Genomic DNA, 16573 nt, shown 5'->3' on the forward strand with positions numbered 1-16573 from the left:
TTAGTATCTGATTGCAGACTTGCATATGCAAGCTGAGACACACAGTTTGACATGCAATGTCAGAAACAATGCACTCAAATAGAGCTAGTGACATCAAAGTGAGGGGTCGGGTTAGGAGCGGGGTTAGGTGTGCGCATTAAAATTGGTCAGATTTATTTTTATTATTTTTTGTGTTCTGTAGAATAAGTAAATAAAACTTTGTTTTGTTTACAAAGATCAGTTTATTTACGAACACATTCATGTTATTCACATTCTACTGCTCAGTTCTCTGACATTTTTTTCTATATAGTTATTTTATTCATAAACAAAACATTTATGTCTATTTAATATTCAAATTAAATAAAAAAGAACAATGTTGTATGTGGCATTTAATCAAACAAAATCATTATAAAAATGTAGAATTGCAAAAAATAACACCAAGAAAACAGCACTTTAATTCAGTATTATTAGATTATGAATTCATTTGTAAAATTGTTCGTTAAAAAGTAGTACTAATAGCAAATTAAATCCACCCAGTAGGTGGCGGTAGAACACTGTCTTAATTCATTCAAATGGAACTGAACAAAACATTAATGGATCAAAACATAATAAATGATAAAACTCATTGCATTTATAGACATTTATAGATATACCAGGTAATATGAAAAAAAAAATTTTTACTCATGCTGGAACATTTACATATAACAGATAATATAAATTTATATTCATAGCAGCCTTAAAGTAAAAATAAATCCATTATTGAGGAAATAAACTGAATTAATATGTGATAAGGTTACAAACATATACTTTCCCGGATAAGCAATAGCTTATTCCTATTCTTAATAACCTAAAGAATCATTTTCAATCTCAGAAAGTCTTATTTAGAACATGCAATGTTATTATTTTCAGAGAAGGTGTAGCGCTCTCACTGCCTGATGAGGGACAATAATGTTTATAAAACACAGGAAACACAGAACTGCTGTTGCTTCACATCAGAGTCTGTGTTTTGTTTGAGCAGCAAGCCCCTCCCACTCATTAGGTATGCAGTCCACAGGCAGAAGTAGCCAATCGGAAAAATGTAAATCCTTGCATCACATTACATTAATTTACAATATTTATTTTCTATTTTCTACTTCATAAAATGAAAGTGTACAGACTTAGAAAGACAAATTAACTTTGATTTTCAATTTCTAATAATTTGTAACCACTTCAAAGGCTCCCGTTAATTTAAAGTTAAACCGGAACTAAAAATACACAACATGCACTACACCCGATGTGTCACACACAGGCCACATCTGGCCCACATACAGCAGGCCACAACTCACACTACACCCGGTGTGACACATACGGGCCATATCTGGCCCACATACGGCAGGCCACAACTCACACTACACCCGGGGTGTCACACACGGGCCACATCTGGCCCACATACAGCAGGCCACAACTCACACTACACCCGGTGTGACACATACGGGCCACATCTGGCCCATATGTCTCCTGCCATTGCCAGAAGTGAGCCATATGTGCCTTAGTTGGCCCAGATGTGGCCCAGAACTGTATGCTATCTGGGTGGTAGTTTTGTCTTGCTTGTCCACCAAACATAGACCAGCATCACCAGCAATACTAAGCTGGTAGACAAGCATGACCAGCAAGCCGAAGCTGGTCTACCAGCATAACCAGCAAGACCAAGCTGGTAGACCAGCATGACCAGCAAGACCAAGCTGGTAGACTAGCCTGACCAGCAAGCCGAAGCTGGTCTACCAGCAAGACCAAGCTTATCTACCAGCTTCACCAGCAAGACCAAGCTGGTCTACCAGCATCACCAGCAAGACCAAGCTGGTCTACCAGCATCACCAGCAAGACCAATCTGGTCCACCAGCATCACCAGCAAGACCAAGCTGGTCTACCAGCAAGACCAAGCTGGTCAACCAGCAAAACCAAGCTGGTCTACCAGCATCACCAGCAAGACCAAGCTGGTAAACCAGCTAAACCAGCATTGACCAGCATAGACCAGCATGAAAATCATGCTGGTCTTTGCTGGTTTTTTCAGCAGGGTGCTGATAATAATAACATTATACAAAAGCAAATTGTTATGAATGAACTGAAAAAGCCTCCCGAGATGAAAAAGACATAAAAGCCACACTGCGCCGGGTGTATGATAGGGCCCTTAGTCTTAGTGGATTAAACAAGTTTTTTTTTAAATTGTCTTAAAATGTTTAGAGTAAAGGTTTTGATCAACTCCAAATACTGAATATATATATATATATATATATATATATATATATATATATATATATATATATATATATATATATATGTGTGTGTGTGTGTGTGTGTGTGTGTGTGTGTGAGAGAGAGAGAGTAAGTGGAAAACGAGGGAGAAAAGACTTTTATTTTGGTGTGGTGTGACGTCATAAGTCTGCGCCGCTCTTGCGCTGGATTCAGCTGGAAAAGGTTTGTTTTAAAGCATTAACACTTATATTAAGCGATTGATTAAAGTTTCAGGCTTTTTTTTCACCCGATGCTAAATTGTGCTGTTAATGCATAATGCTGCTGTTGACAACATTATTTTAACACTTTATACTGTGTAGTATTATTTTACTCACAGTAATGAGGGTTATTTGAATAATAGAGGTAAAGTTGGTTTTATATTCACACATTCGTTCATTTAGAAGTCTCTATATTATTTATTTACTTTGAATATTTGATCGGAATTAGCATGGCAAGTGTGAATTGAAAACAACATTAATACTGTTTATTTGACTGTGAACAATGTTGTACTTTGATAGTCATTGAATTCTAATATGATTTAGCTATTTATGGTTTGCAAATAATACTTTTATGAAATTATATTATTAAGGAGAAAATCTGAATGTGCGAATATAAAACCAATTTTACCTCTATCTATAAGAAACAGTGTGTAATAGGTGTTTTAATGAAGGTTTAATTAATTAAATAGCATAATGTCATTCCATTCTAAATATACATCACTATGTATGAGAAACGGAGTACTAGTTTTAATCAGCTCATTCTTTCTAGCTCAGACTATAGAGGTAAAGTTGGTTTTATATTTACACATTCGTTCATTTATAAGTCTCTATATTGTTCACCATGTTACTTTGAATATTAGATTTCAATTAGCATGCAAGTATGACTTATAAACAACATTGTTTAATTGACTGTGAACAATGTTGTACTTTGATAGTCATTGGCTGCTAATATGATTTCACTATTTAGAGTTTGCAAATAACACTTTTATGAAATGTTATTATTAAAGGAAAAGTCTGAATGTGCAAATATAAAAACAACTTTACCTCTATGCTCGGACGTACCTGATTTTTTTTTTTTGTAATTACTCTCATATAAAGAAACTGTTGAAGCAAGTGTTGAAGAGAAGTTATTTTGTTTCTGTTCATTGTTTTATATATTTAAACATGACATTTTTATTGTTTTGTTCATTTTAAACAGAATAAAGTGTCCAAATGCAGAGGAAAAACTGCTGAAGTGCCTGATCTCCACACTGTTATAAAGATGGCGTTTATTAAAGAGGAGAGTGAAGATGTGAAGATTGAAGAAACATTCACAGTCAAACATGAAGATCTGCAGGAACAAACAGGTTGGTTTTCATTCTCAAACACCAACTCAGTCATATAGAGGTAAAGTTGGTTTTATATTCGCACATTCGTTCATTTAGAAGTCTCTATATTGTTTACCATGTTACTTTGAATATTCGATCTGAATTAGGATGCAAGTGTGGCTTGAAAACAACATTAACACTGTTTATTGGACTGTGAACAATGTTGTACTTTGATAGTCATTGGCTGCTAATATGATTTCACTATTTTGCGTTTGCAAATAATACTTTTATGAAATTATATTATTAAGGGGAAAGTCAGAATGTGCCAATATAAAACCAACTTTACCTCTATCTCAGTCATCTGATCCTCATTCAGATATATTTTAATAATAAGAATACTAAATTAAATCGGGCTCGAAATTAACTTTCTGACTTGGTAGCACCGGTGCTCCCAATCTGAAATGTTTAGGAGCACCAGAAAAAATTTAGGAGCACCCACCAAAAATGAATGATATATTTGACAAGTTGTATATTAAGGTATTTATTTGTATTTGAAAACAACATCAACTAGGACTAACAAAACCCAGAAACAACTATCTAACTAATGCTGAGATGACTTAATATTTGTGCAATAATTCCAAAATGAGTGTTGAATAATTATAAAATATTAATGATGACGATGATGACAATAATACTAATAATGAATTATATTTCTCTTCATCATGCTGCCTTGAATGTGCTTTAATGTAAGTTATCTGCTATATAAAGTCCTACTGTTACTTTATGAAAAATAAATTGATGGTTTGCATCAAACACAAATGAAGCATTTTAGTAAGAAATATTTTTTTGTACTATTGTTTTTATATGCGTGTCAATTGAATAAATAATATTTCTGCTACAAAACAAACAAAATAATATAATAAATCATTCAATTCAATGCCGAAAGCTGCAAATCAGTCATCAGTAATTAAATAGAAACATAACATACACCTCAATGCTCAATGCTCAGCCTCGTTACGCGCTGAATTACATTTTTCTGTGTTTGCGGAAAAACATGCGAGTCAGCCGGCCCAATACGAGGGGGGCAGAGCAGGATTCTCCCGATGACAACTGGCGCAACACTGTTCTTTGTTATAACCCGCATCAGTTTAAAAGCAGTAAAGGCAAGCTTCTTTGGCGATGGTGTTTTAGCGGACATTTGCGCTGTTGCAGCCTGATCTCATAAAGAAACGTATGAAAATGTTATGAATTGCCGTGAGATTGTGTTGGCTATGCAACGCATCTAAAGTCAGTGTACTTTTCACTCTTCAGCCGTTTGCATTCCCCGCAATCACAAAAGCTCCCTCCCTGTCATCTGACAGCGGAAAGTCTTGAGTGATTGAGAGCTAATATGAACCAATATAGTGGCAGGGAAGACCAATTTTACCACGTTTTTAGAAAAAAAAAAAAACAGGTCGCACTACAACCATTATATGCAGTCGCACGAATGCTCCCAATATATATTATGAGGTCGCATAGCTTAAATTTCGGGCGCATATGCGACCAAAATGGTTGCAATTTCGAGCCCTGTTAATAAATGAATAAACTCATTAAGGAAGTTTATTTTGCTGAAATTCGTATTGAAATCTGTTTTATTTATATTGTGCAGCGTATATCTGTAATGTCTTTATTCAGAGTATGTATTTTGAAAAGGGGAAAAACAATAACTTGTTGTATGAATGCAGTAATGTTTAAATAATTTTCCATTTAAAATGCCTGAACGTCACCTGACCATCAGGAAGAACGCAGTATCTCATTTCTCAGAGAACGCGTTCTCTGTTCTCGTGGTCTCCTGAGTTTGTTCTTCCGAGGACACCTGGCAAGTTGTTTTAAAATCCCCAATATTTTCTGCTGTACTGTCCCCATGGCTGTACTGCTGTACTGTCCCCACGGTATATATATATATATAACTATATATATATATATATATATATATATATATATATAGTTTTTTTTTTTTTTTTTTTAGTTTTCAGGACAACAGTATCTCCAGCAGAAAAAGATATCCAAAGATGCCGTTTTAAATTGTAAAGAAATCTGTGTTATTTAAAACAAATGAAGACCGCAGGAGTCAATGATTCAGTTGAATTATTTAGCCTGACATGTTTACTGCTCCAAAATCTTTCAAAGTTAATCAAAAGAAAATATATTGTGTTCAAAGGGGAAAAAGTGTTTGTTTTTTACCCAGACATTTAAAAAGAATATCTGTTAGAGCAGTTATCACAGTACTGTGAAACCGTGATATTTTTATTCAAGCTTATCATGCTGTCAGAATCTTGTACTGGCCCATGCCTAATGCTGCTTGATGTTGCAAAGCCATATTTTCAAATTTTCTTGTTTTTGTTGCTATGTATAGTCATGAACACACTTGTTTGTATAGCAAGTAGCTGTTTATTGTTCCTGGTCATTTATCCAATAGGCAACTGGTTCTAAAATAATAGCATATGAGATCAGGGCCCGTTCCAGTCAGAAGGTTAAGTGAAAACTCAGAGTATTTTTGCCCTTAATTGAGAGAAACTCTGGGTTTTCCGTTTAAAAATGGCAAGTTTGTCAAACTGGAGAAAGGAGGGTAAGTCAAGCCTGTTCTGAAAGAGAGGTAACTTTTACTCAAAGGGCCCTATCATACACCCGGCGCAGTGTGGCGCAAGGCGCAGCGCAATAGTCTTTTGGTAGTTTCAGCTTGGCAAAAGAGTCTATTTGAGGCGTTGTGCTACGCTGTTTAAATAGCAAATGCATTAGCGCTCATTTGTGCGCCCATAGGCAAATATCTTTACATATGAAAAAAATTAAATATTAAGGATATATATATATATATATATATATATATATATATATATATATATATATATATATATATATATATATATATATATATGATATAAATATAAAGGATTAAAATATTACAAAACATATTATTTCCTAGCCTACATAAATATGAAAAATCACCTTCTTCATCTCGGGAGGCTTTTTCAGTTCATTCATAACAATTTGCTTTTGTATAATGTTATTATTATTAGCAGTATTATTTATTATATCCATATTTATATTTGTTTTATTAAAAACAAGCTTAGATTTGCCCACCTGTCAGGTTTTAGACCATATAGGGCAAAGCATGTGTTTTAGGATATTACTCAGGTTTTTGAGCACATTTTGCTATTATTATTCATTTATTCGTTTGCTGGAAATTAGAACTGAATTTAGGAATAGTTTTGAAACGAATATTTGCGCTTAACAAACAAAATATTTATTTAGTGACTAATTGATGTCTGTCCGTAAAGGTTTCCCTATCCAAGAGCGAATGTGAAAGTAGTTCCATTATCTCTCATTCTCACGCAGTAGATGCTCTGTTTAACAGTTTTCTGTTAAAAAACTGTTAACTGTTTGCTTGTGAAATGCTCATTTTTTCCACTTAGACTTACTTTGCGTCCTGTAAATAGTGAATGCGCTCTTGGCAGCTGACTCTTAAAGGTAATGGGAGATGAGACTCTAATTAGTTTATTCTCAAAACACACCTATAACTCATTAAGAAAATAAACTCAACACTTTTAGACCATGCGCCGTGGCGTAAGGCCAATTTCCCGTTCTTAAATGAGCAAAAACGCTTCCTGACACGCCCTGCTCTGCGCATGGACCGTCAAAATAGAGCCCAAAGTCTGTTACCGTGGTCACTTATCCTGTGAACCTAACTTGGTCAGGTTTTTTTTCTCTAAACTCTGAGTTTCTGTCGGGTTCTTCGCCTTTTTTAAAGATGAAGCAGTATTTCTCGCTTAGCCTTACGTTTCCAGCCACCTATTTTTAAGTTTATTTTGCATTGGCTATGAGCATAAAAAATCGTTTGATAGAAACATCATGATGCTCATAACTTTTGCAATATAGGCATAAAAAACATGAGCATAACTGAGTTGAATAAACTTTATTCAATAAAAAAAGATAAACTTGCGTTAACTATGCAAGCACTTTTACTGAACAAATTCCAAAATGTGCATTAAAAATATTTGTTATAAGAGACAAACCAGCAGGCTGAGAATTCTATAAACATCTCAAATGTTGCTTTGGTCATTCTAAAATGCTTTAACCGTTTTTGTTTTAAAGTTATTATATTATTAATGATCTCCAGTGTGGGGTTATTGCTGTGTATCCATAGGTTGGCATTGGCTTTACAACACCCCTAGAGGGAGCTATAAGCACACAAAAGGTCCAGCCAGATGTATGTATGTAATGTTGTTTGGAAATTGCCAGTAAAGAGCACATTAACACAGTTCGAATCCAGAGTTTTTATTTAAAATACACGGCATGGTGTCAGAAGTTCTGTAGTTTAATGTGACTGATGCTTAAGTTAGCTTGTAAAAGCCCAGATTTGGTGGGAAGAAAGCTCGAGTTGAAATGGATGGCGGAGAAAATGCAGTTGCTGCGCCTAGAACAGCGTGACCGAGTGCTACGTTCAGCAAATGGCTGCCCGAGCCTTTTGACTTTTCTAACGACATGCAATCTAAAGTCATGCTCCTCCTCCCCCCCCCCCCCCCCCCACAGCATGACTTTAGATTGCATGTCGTTTTGGGGAAAATGCAAAAGGCTGGCATCACTCTCAACGTTGAGAAGTGTGAGCTGTCAAAGTGCAAAGTGCATTTCTTAGGACACATAATTTCAGCCAAAGGAATTAGTCCTGACCCAATAAAGACGATAGCTATTAGAAACATGACCGAGCCCTCTAATGTGAGCGAATTAAGGAGCTTTCTGGGAATGGTAAATCAGCTAGGAAGGTTCATTCCCCAACTGGCTGAAAAAGACAAAGCTCTTTGCGATCTGCTGTTGAAAAAGAACTGTTGGTTTTGGGGCACAGAGCAGGCTAAACTGCTTTAAACTCTGAAAGATTCATTGTAGTCTGCACTTGTATTAGCGATTCATGACAAACAGAGACTGCAAAGTGTCAGCTGATGCTTCGTCCTATGGACTGGGGGCTGTCCTAATGCAGAGATGGCAAGAAGGATGGAAGCCTATAGCTTATGCATCCTGATCTGTCACCCAGACCGAGCAGAGGTATGCACAAGTGGAAAAAGAGGCATTGGGTCTCACATGGGCGTGTGAAAGATTCAGAGACTTTTATTGGCAAGCATTTTGAAATGGAGACTGATCACAGGCCATTACTGAGTCTCTTGGGATCACAAGCTCTGGATGTTCTTCCCTCTCGTATCCAGAGATTTAAATGTGGCTGATGCGATACTCCTACTCCATTGTTCATGTACCAGGAAAGAGCTTGTGGGTAGCCGATACTCTGTCACACACTCCTGTAAAACAGAGTGAGTCACAAGAAAGAGAGGGAGTTCATGCTGGAAAACAAAACATACCTGTTGGTGGTAGACTACAACTCCAGATATGTGGTATTAGCCCAGGTATGACCTACCAGGTCTACTAATGTCATTGTTCACTTGAAGTCCATATTCGCGCACCATGGAATTCCAGAGAGGCTGATTACGGACAATGGGCCACAATTTTTTGGGCACTCATTTGCATCCTTTGCAGCATTGTTTACTACAAAGCTACCCCATTGACAAAATATACTTGACAACTAGAATAAACAACGAACATGTGCTACAGCAGTAATTTAAATGTTAACTGGAAGGTGACATTAACATTTGTGTTGTCTTTGACAGCCCAGTTTGCTGTCGTGATTGCTTACATTTTAATAGCTTTCTTTAAAATATCATTGTTTTCAGAAAAATGGTGGCATTTAATCACGAAGGCGCGTGGCGTTTTCTTGTCATTCACTGGTTTGATGCCTAGAGTGCAGTGTGCCCAGTCCAGAAGTGGAGTCTTCTTGAGGTTCAGGGAATCTTTTTAGATCCCTGGGACTGGAGGTCTCTCTAAACGGAAATCTTCCATGGGAGACCGTCGAGGAGAGACACTAGGTCAGAGAACCACACTCGTGTGGGCCAATAAGGGGCTACCTGCAAGTAGACCCAACAGCTTCTGGAATTGTTTGACAGTGATGGCTTGGCCCAGTCTGATTCTCTTAGCGGCTGCCCGAATGGAGTCGATTCGGGTAGGGGACAGACACGCAAACATCGTCGTGGAGTCCCATAGCACACCTAAAAAAGTGGTCGTCTGAGCTGGAACAAGCACACTTTTCTTTTGGTTTAGCCGCAACCCCAATTTCTCTATGTGAGCAAGAACAACACCTCGATGTTGGACCGCGAACTCCCTCGATCGGGATAGAATGAGCCAATCATCAAAGTAATTGAGAATTCGAATCCCTTGTAGCTGCAGCTAAGCCAAAGCTGCAACAAAGATATTGGTAAATGTGCGGGGTGAGAGTGCTAGGCCGAACGGAAAACCCTGTACTGATAAGCCTTGCCCCCGAAGGCGAATCTGAGGAACTTCCTGTGACTTGGAAGGATGGATATGTGGAAGTATGCGTCCTTCAGATCTATCGTGACAAACCAGTCCTCGGACTGTATTTGTGACACGATTGTGCTGATAGTCAACATTTTGAACTTCAGTGTTTGTAGGGAGCGATTTATCTGTCTTAGATCTGATATCGGACGCAGCCCTCCATCCTTCTTTGGAACAATGAAGTAACGGCTGTAAAACCCTGACTCGATGTCTAGAGGAGGGATCTGTTCTATGGCTCTCTTTCTCAGAAGAGATTCTACTTCTTGTTCCATCACTAGAGCCTGCTCTGGCTTCACTAGGGTATGGAGCACCCTGTTGAAGCAAGAGGGGCGTGAAGCAAACTGAATTCTGTTGCCCTTCTCTATGGTAAGCAGGACCCACTGCGAAACATTCGGCAGCCGTTTCCACTCTGCCAAAAATTTCTGCAGGGGTACCAGTCTCTCGAGTCTGGTCTCTATGTTCCCCTGAGTAGCTAACTCTGGGCACTGAGGCACACTCACCACAGGAGGCCCCTGATATAACTGCTCTTGGACCCTCGGTAGAGGGGGCGAGTCCACTAACGTCACCACTTTTGGAATGAAACGTTTGTTGATAACGCCGGGGGTCTCCACGCCCTAAGGCACCAACAATGGGAGGGTTGGTGGATAGACCCCCTGTGGGCAACGAAGAGATGGCCTTTGCTACTCGTTGGGGGCTGCCCGAAGAAGTCCCAATGCTAGGACCTCGGACCACCATATGTTACCGTCTTCGCCTCTTGAGAGCGTTTCCCACCCCATTTCCTTTTTGGGGGCTGACGGGAAGCCACACTCTCTTTTTGCTCAGCTCTATACCAAGCAGATGAGCTGGTTGATGGCTGGGGCTGGTCCCGCTGAAGAGCCCCAGAAGGATTCCCTTTAGGGTGAAAGAAGCTCCCGTAGGAGCCCGATCTCTTTTTCGCCTGCTCAAACGATTTTGCGACTCTATCTACAGAGTCACCAAACAAACCTGCGGGCAAAATGGGAGCATCAAGGATAATACGTTTATCTTCCTCCTTGATGTCAGCTTGATTTAGCCATAAATGTCTCTCCGTTACCACCATGGCCGCCATAGAGCGGCCTAAAGATCTAGCTACTTCCTTGGTGGCACGGAGAGACAGGTCCGAGGCCCGAAGCATTTCTCTTACTGTATCGGGCCCCGCCCCGCCATTATCAAGGGCTTCCTTCAGCAGGTCCACCTGTTATGTCGTGTGCAGACACCCAACAGACTGGCCTGCTGCCGCATATGTCTTGCTGACTAACATAGATGTTAACTTTATTGGTTTTGACGGCAAGGCGGGGGTCTTCGCCGACGATGCCTGAGGTAGCAAATGGCGCACCAAATGCTCCTCCATTTTCGGCATTGTAGGCATCCGTGTTCATTCAAACCAGCAACGGCTGAATATATTAATCCTTGCTGGCTTATAACACGGGTAGTTTATGGGTTTTTCTATGTGTAAATGACCTCTTTTTGGAGATCTTTGTTACAAGGAAGACCCCCCTCAGAGGCCTATCTCGTGATGGCAGGATGCGTTCATCACATAAACCAGTTTTTTGGCGCACTTCCTGCCTCTCCACTTCCCAGTTAATATTATATTTAGCTGTTAGATTGGCCAGGACCTCTGCCAGCTTATTATATTCGGGGCATAATGGGGGAACGTCATTTTGGCCCCAAAGGCCCTCCATACTCTCGACTCCCTCAGAAGCCGGGAGGCGGAGCAGCGGCTCATCAGCACGAGAGGAAGAAGCTAATGAACGGGCTTCCAGCTCGCGCTGACTGGACCTCGATCTGACAGTAGAAGGAGGAGAAGAAGCCCTCGAGCTTGTCTCCATCCTCTCTGCCAGATTGAGCTGCGATCCCCATGACATTAATCGCCGCTCGGCCTCAGCACGGGCGGGACCAGTGCCGCGAGGCACGTCTGCCGCCGGCTCTTTATCAAACAGAGCTCGGTGACTTCGCAGCATTCGGCCAGGAAGTGAATCGCAATGCACATAGCCACCCCCCTCAAGGGCTGACTGTGCATGCTCCTGACCAAGGCACTGCACACACAGATCAATCCTGTTCTGTGATAAAACGAGGACATGGCGGTACACATGATCTAAATTTCTTTTCCATTTTACGTCTTTTTAAATAGAAAATGAAAGTGCGTGCTTTTATTCAGTATAAATAGTTTTTGTAGTGACTCATCAGTGCTGTGAGTGCTTCAAAATCAACAAACTCATTCACAGAGTGAAGAGAGAAAAAGCTGAAGTTCACTGTGTGTGGGGGGCTTTTATACCTTTGGTCCGACGCCACACGCACATTGCGTCCCGCCAATTACATTGGATTGATTACACCTGTGCTTCAGAAGGTTATAAGAGAGGGATGGTATCCCATTGTTTCTTCTAAAAGAGACGCAGCGTAGAGTTCCCTTTAGGGAACTGCAAATCATTTCAGGCCAGCAGATTTGTCAGATTTGAAAACGGGGAAAAATAATGATGATAATAATAGTTCGAGGAGAAAACAAAACAAGAAAAAATTAATTTAATGAAAATTTGGGCAAAGAAAACCAAAACTTTTGCTTCTTACCCACGAAGCGGAGGGTTTAAGGGAAATGAGAGGGGAATGGCGAATGTGGAGGTGTGGATTTGAAGGTTGCAGGCGTCGGCGAACCCAACCGGTGAGTCCATGTCAGCGAGATAAATTGGTAAGTTGATTTTTTTCAGGACACACTGCACTGAAGTCTTTGGCGACGCACTCCTTCACAGACGTCACGAGCACTTCAGTAACAAGACAGCAGTCTTTGCTTCGTTGCTTCAATACATACTTTCAATTTTTTTCTCACTGCCAGTTTTTAAGTTTACACTGCTCGTCTCAACCCGGTTTCTCTACTTGTTTCCTGCACTGCAACAGTTCAGTCAACTTCTCTTCCTTCCACACACCACATAATGCTGCCCTCTTCAACTCTCCCATGGGTGGAGACCAATTAAACAATGTTGACTGTCATCACAGAAAACGCCAACAATAATAAATGCATGATTATGTGAGTTTTTATTTTTTTTATTTCAAAGCACTTTCCCAGAATATGTCAAAATAAGATGGCCACAAATATCAGTCAATTTGCAGAAACACAGAGAAAGATTTTTTTTCAAATTAAACATGAAAATCACCTCAGAATAGATTAAAATGACCCAACAGCACACAAGGGAAAAGGTGCACATTCCAGCCTTTATGCAGATGCTGTACAGGTATGTCTCATATCTGCGAGGCAAATATTCAATGTTCAGCTGTTACCCCAGAACTTTTTATCTGATGTATTTATTTATTTCATGTATTCATATACTTGAATATATACAAATAAAAATAGGACATTTACAGCATTTTTCTGTCTTATCATAATGATCAAAATTACTTTTATGAGAAACTCTGAAAACTGACAGTTTCAATTTACTATAGCTTCTATGTTAAGCGACTTTGACACAATTTGCATTGTAAAATTTAATTTTAATGTGTCCATTAATGTGGACGCGTTAATGGACTGAACACAATATGATCTGATTTATTTTACATTTAATGTGCATCAAAATTACAGTGTGTAGCCAATGTTTTCAGTGTCTTTTCACTTTTCAGCTTTTTATGAGAGTTTTTAAGACTTAATGAAAACTAATGTTTTTTTTTTTTGCTTATTTCAGACCTAATTGAAGAGAATGAGGGGAGTGAGGAGGAACATCATGTCAAAATTGAGGAAAAAACTTATTTGCAGACTGATGGCATTTTGAAAAGGAGAAACAAGAATCGTTTCACCTGTACACAGTGTGGAAAGAGTTTGGCAAGCAAAAGCCAACTTAAAATTCACATGATAATCCACACTGGAGAAAAACCATTCACATGCACTCAATGTGGGAAGAGGTTTAACTGCTCATCAAACCTTAATCAACACATTAGGATCCACGCTGTAGAGAAACCATTCACATGTACTCAGTGTGGGAAGAGTTTCAGATTATCATCACACTTTAATCAACACATGATGATTCACACTGGAAAGAAACCATTCAAATGCACTCAGTGTGGGAAGAGTTTCAGCCAATTATCATTACTTAATTACCACATGAGTATCCACACTGGAGAGAAACCATTCAAATGCACTCAGTGTGGAAAGAGTTTTACCTGCTCATCCTCTCTTAATCGACACATGAGGATCCACACTGGAGAGAAACCATTTGCATGCACTCAGTGTGGGAAGAGTTTCCTCCGCTCATCACACCTTAATCGACACATGAGGATCCATACTGGAGAGAGACTATTCACATGCACTCAGTGTTGGAAGAGTTTTACCTGCTCATCACACCTTTATCGACACATGAGGATCCACACTGGAGAGAAACCATTCACGTGCACTCAGTGTGAGAAGAGTTTCATCCGCTCATCACACCTTAATCGACACATGAGGATCCACACTGGAGAGAAACTATTCACTTGCACTCAGTGTGGGAAGAGTTTCAGCCAATCAATATCCCTTAATTACCACAGGAGGATTCACACTGGAGAGAAACCATTCACTTGCACTTAAGCTGCGGTCACACTGGATTTTTCTTCCTATAGACTTTCATTTATACGCATGTGAATGCGTCAGACTGGAAACGCAAGTTCGTGCCTCAAGTTTCGCAGTTCATTGCCTTGCAGAGTTCAAGCTTGGGGAACTCTGACCTGCCAAAATTGCATAACTTGACTGTGTGAGACCTATCGAAGATCAAAACATGACCTCTCTGGACAGTTTTTAATGTCCAGTTTTAAACATTTTTAATGTTTAATCATCTTGTTTAATCCTGCTCCTTTTCACAGCGCTGTACAACAGAATTTTGCATGCTCAAATTCTAGTGTGACCACAGCTATGGTGTTGTAAATGTGTTGTGCTTCTCGCATTTATGTAAACACAATGATGGCGGCTGAGAGAAGAACAGTTTCATAAACATCTGGCAAACAGCACCTCTGCGGCTTGAAATCTCATCTGTACTGTACTCCAGTGTAATTATATAGCTAGTGTTGTTTTGGATGATGTTCTGTTTGACTCCCTAAATGAGAAATCCAGATTGGAGTATGTGGTAAATCCTGATTGGATGCCGGCATTGCTCATCAATGGGTATATGAAAGTTGTTGTGCTAGCTACCCCAGGACCTGTGGCTACTCAGCCACATGTCAAGACCTGCCATTTCATTGACTCTTTAACCTTATGGTTTTGTTTTGCATTACTTATATCATGTAGTTAAAGTTTTGTTGTGATTATATCCTAAGTTCTTTATCTTTATTAGTATCCCTAGACATTTGTTGGTTGTTTTGATTGACTGTTTTATGAGTTACATTTTATAATAAATCATTTGCATTCAGGCTATTTTGTTGGTTCATCTCTCTTTTATGCTGCGAAATGCTTCTTTCTAGAAAAAGAAGATGGAACTCGATATCTCAAAGTGAGATTCCCCAGAGAAGTGATATCTCTTCCTTACAGCACAAGGCTGGAAACGGCAGAAGGTCAGCAATATTTTAGGGTGATGCACAGCCACCAGGTTAAGAATTGTAGACTGTGCATGAGCCCGGACCATATGGTCAAAGATTGCCCAGACTTTAAATGCCATAAATGTGAGGAAAGTGGACATTTTGCCAGAGACTGCGATACCATTAAGCGCCCGGACTGCTAGAACTTTTTAAGTAAGTGTGAATATTTGATGGAGGAAGAGGAGGATGAGATCCAGGTAAGTGGACAAATGCACGAAGGAAACAGTGGAAAGGAAAGTTATGAAGAGGAACAAACGACACAAACAATACAAACTACAACAGAGGATATTGAAAAAGAGGATCTTAAAGAACAAAGCAAGGGAACAGACAGACTGGAAAACACGAAGAGGAAGTAGAAAAAGACAAACTTGAGAAAAGACAAATAAGACAATGAGCAAAAGCTTCATCAAAATTAGAAACTGCAAGAAAAAAAGGTTTGAAAAAAGGACAACTAAAAAGCCACAACAGATATGATTCTTTGAGAGGTTTGGGAGAAGAAGAGGACTAAGATGACGGTTTTTATTTCCTTTTTCCTTCTTTTAAGGGTTTTAAATTGTGTGTCTTTTAATGCAAGAGGTTTAATGGACTTAAGATAATTTAAGAATGTAAAGGAAAAATGTAAAAGAGAAGAAATAATTATTTTACAAGAAACAAATTGGAAAAATGAGGTGATGGACGTATATAAAAAAGAATGGGATGGGGACTTTTATTATAGTAATGGAGATGGGAAAGCTGGGAGAGGAGTAGCAATTTTAATAAAGAAGAATGCACTGCAAATGAGTAAAGTTATATATAAAGACAAACAAGGAAAATGTATGATCTTAGAAATAAAATATGAAGGGAAAGATATTATTTTAGTTAATGTGCATGCACCAAATGAAGAGAGTGAAAAGAAAAGCTTTTTTAACATATTAAGAAGGTTTTTAAAAAACTATAAACAAATAATAGTATGTGGGGATTTTAACACTGTTTTTAGCAGACAGGACATAACAGAAGGTATGGTTTTTAAATCAGACACGGGAAGGAAAGAACTAAAATCACTAA

At 39.0% G+C, this 16573-nt stretch overlaps 1 protein-coding gene and 1 long non-coding RNA gene across 2 annotated transcripts in view; both read left to right on the forward strand.

Annotated features, from left to right (window-relative positions):
* Positions 1 to 16573, forward strand: part of LOC141381964 (uncharacterized) — a 1176553-nt gene that overhangs the window by 229395 nt on the left and 930585 nt on the right. The window lies entirely within an intron of this gene.
* zgc:174275 lies at positions 2405 to 15368 on the forward strand. The gene is made up of 3 exons (NM_001122627.1): positions 2405 to 2433; positions 3448 to 3595; positions 13672 to 15368. Exons 2-3 carry the CDS (start codon positions 3511 to 3513, stop codon positions 14547 to 14549), a joined length of 963 nt encoding a protein of 320 aa, NP_001116099.1. The 5' UTR covers positions 2405 to 2433; positions 3448 to 3510; the 3' UTR covers positions 14550 to 15368.

Source organism: Danio rerio, chromosome 4 (genome assembly GCF_049306965.1).
Source record: "Danio rerio strain Tuebingen ecotype United States chromosome 4, GRCz12tu, whole genome shotgun sequence".
NCBI classification, from domain to species: domain Eukaryota; kingdom Metazoa; phylum Chordata; class Actinopteri; order Cypriniformes; family Danionidae; genus Danio; species Danio rerio.

Coding starts and splice junctions, on each gene's coding strand:
- zgc:174275 (NM_001122627.1), top strand. CDS start 3,511: ATGGCGTTTATTAAAGAGGAGAGTGAAGATGTGAAGATTGAAGAAACA. Junction 3,596..13,671: donor AGATCTGCAGGAACAAACAG/GTTGGTTTTCAT, acceptor TGCTTATTTCAG/ACCTAATTGAAGAGAATGAG.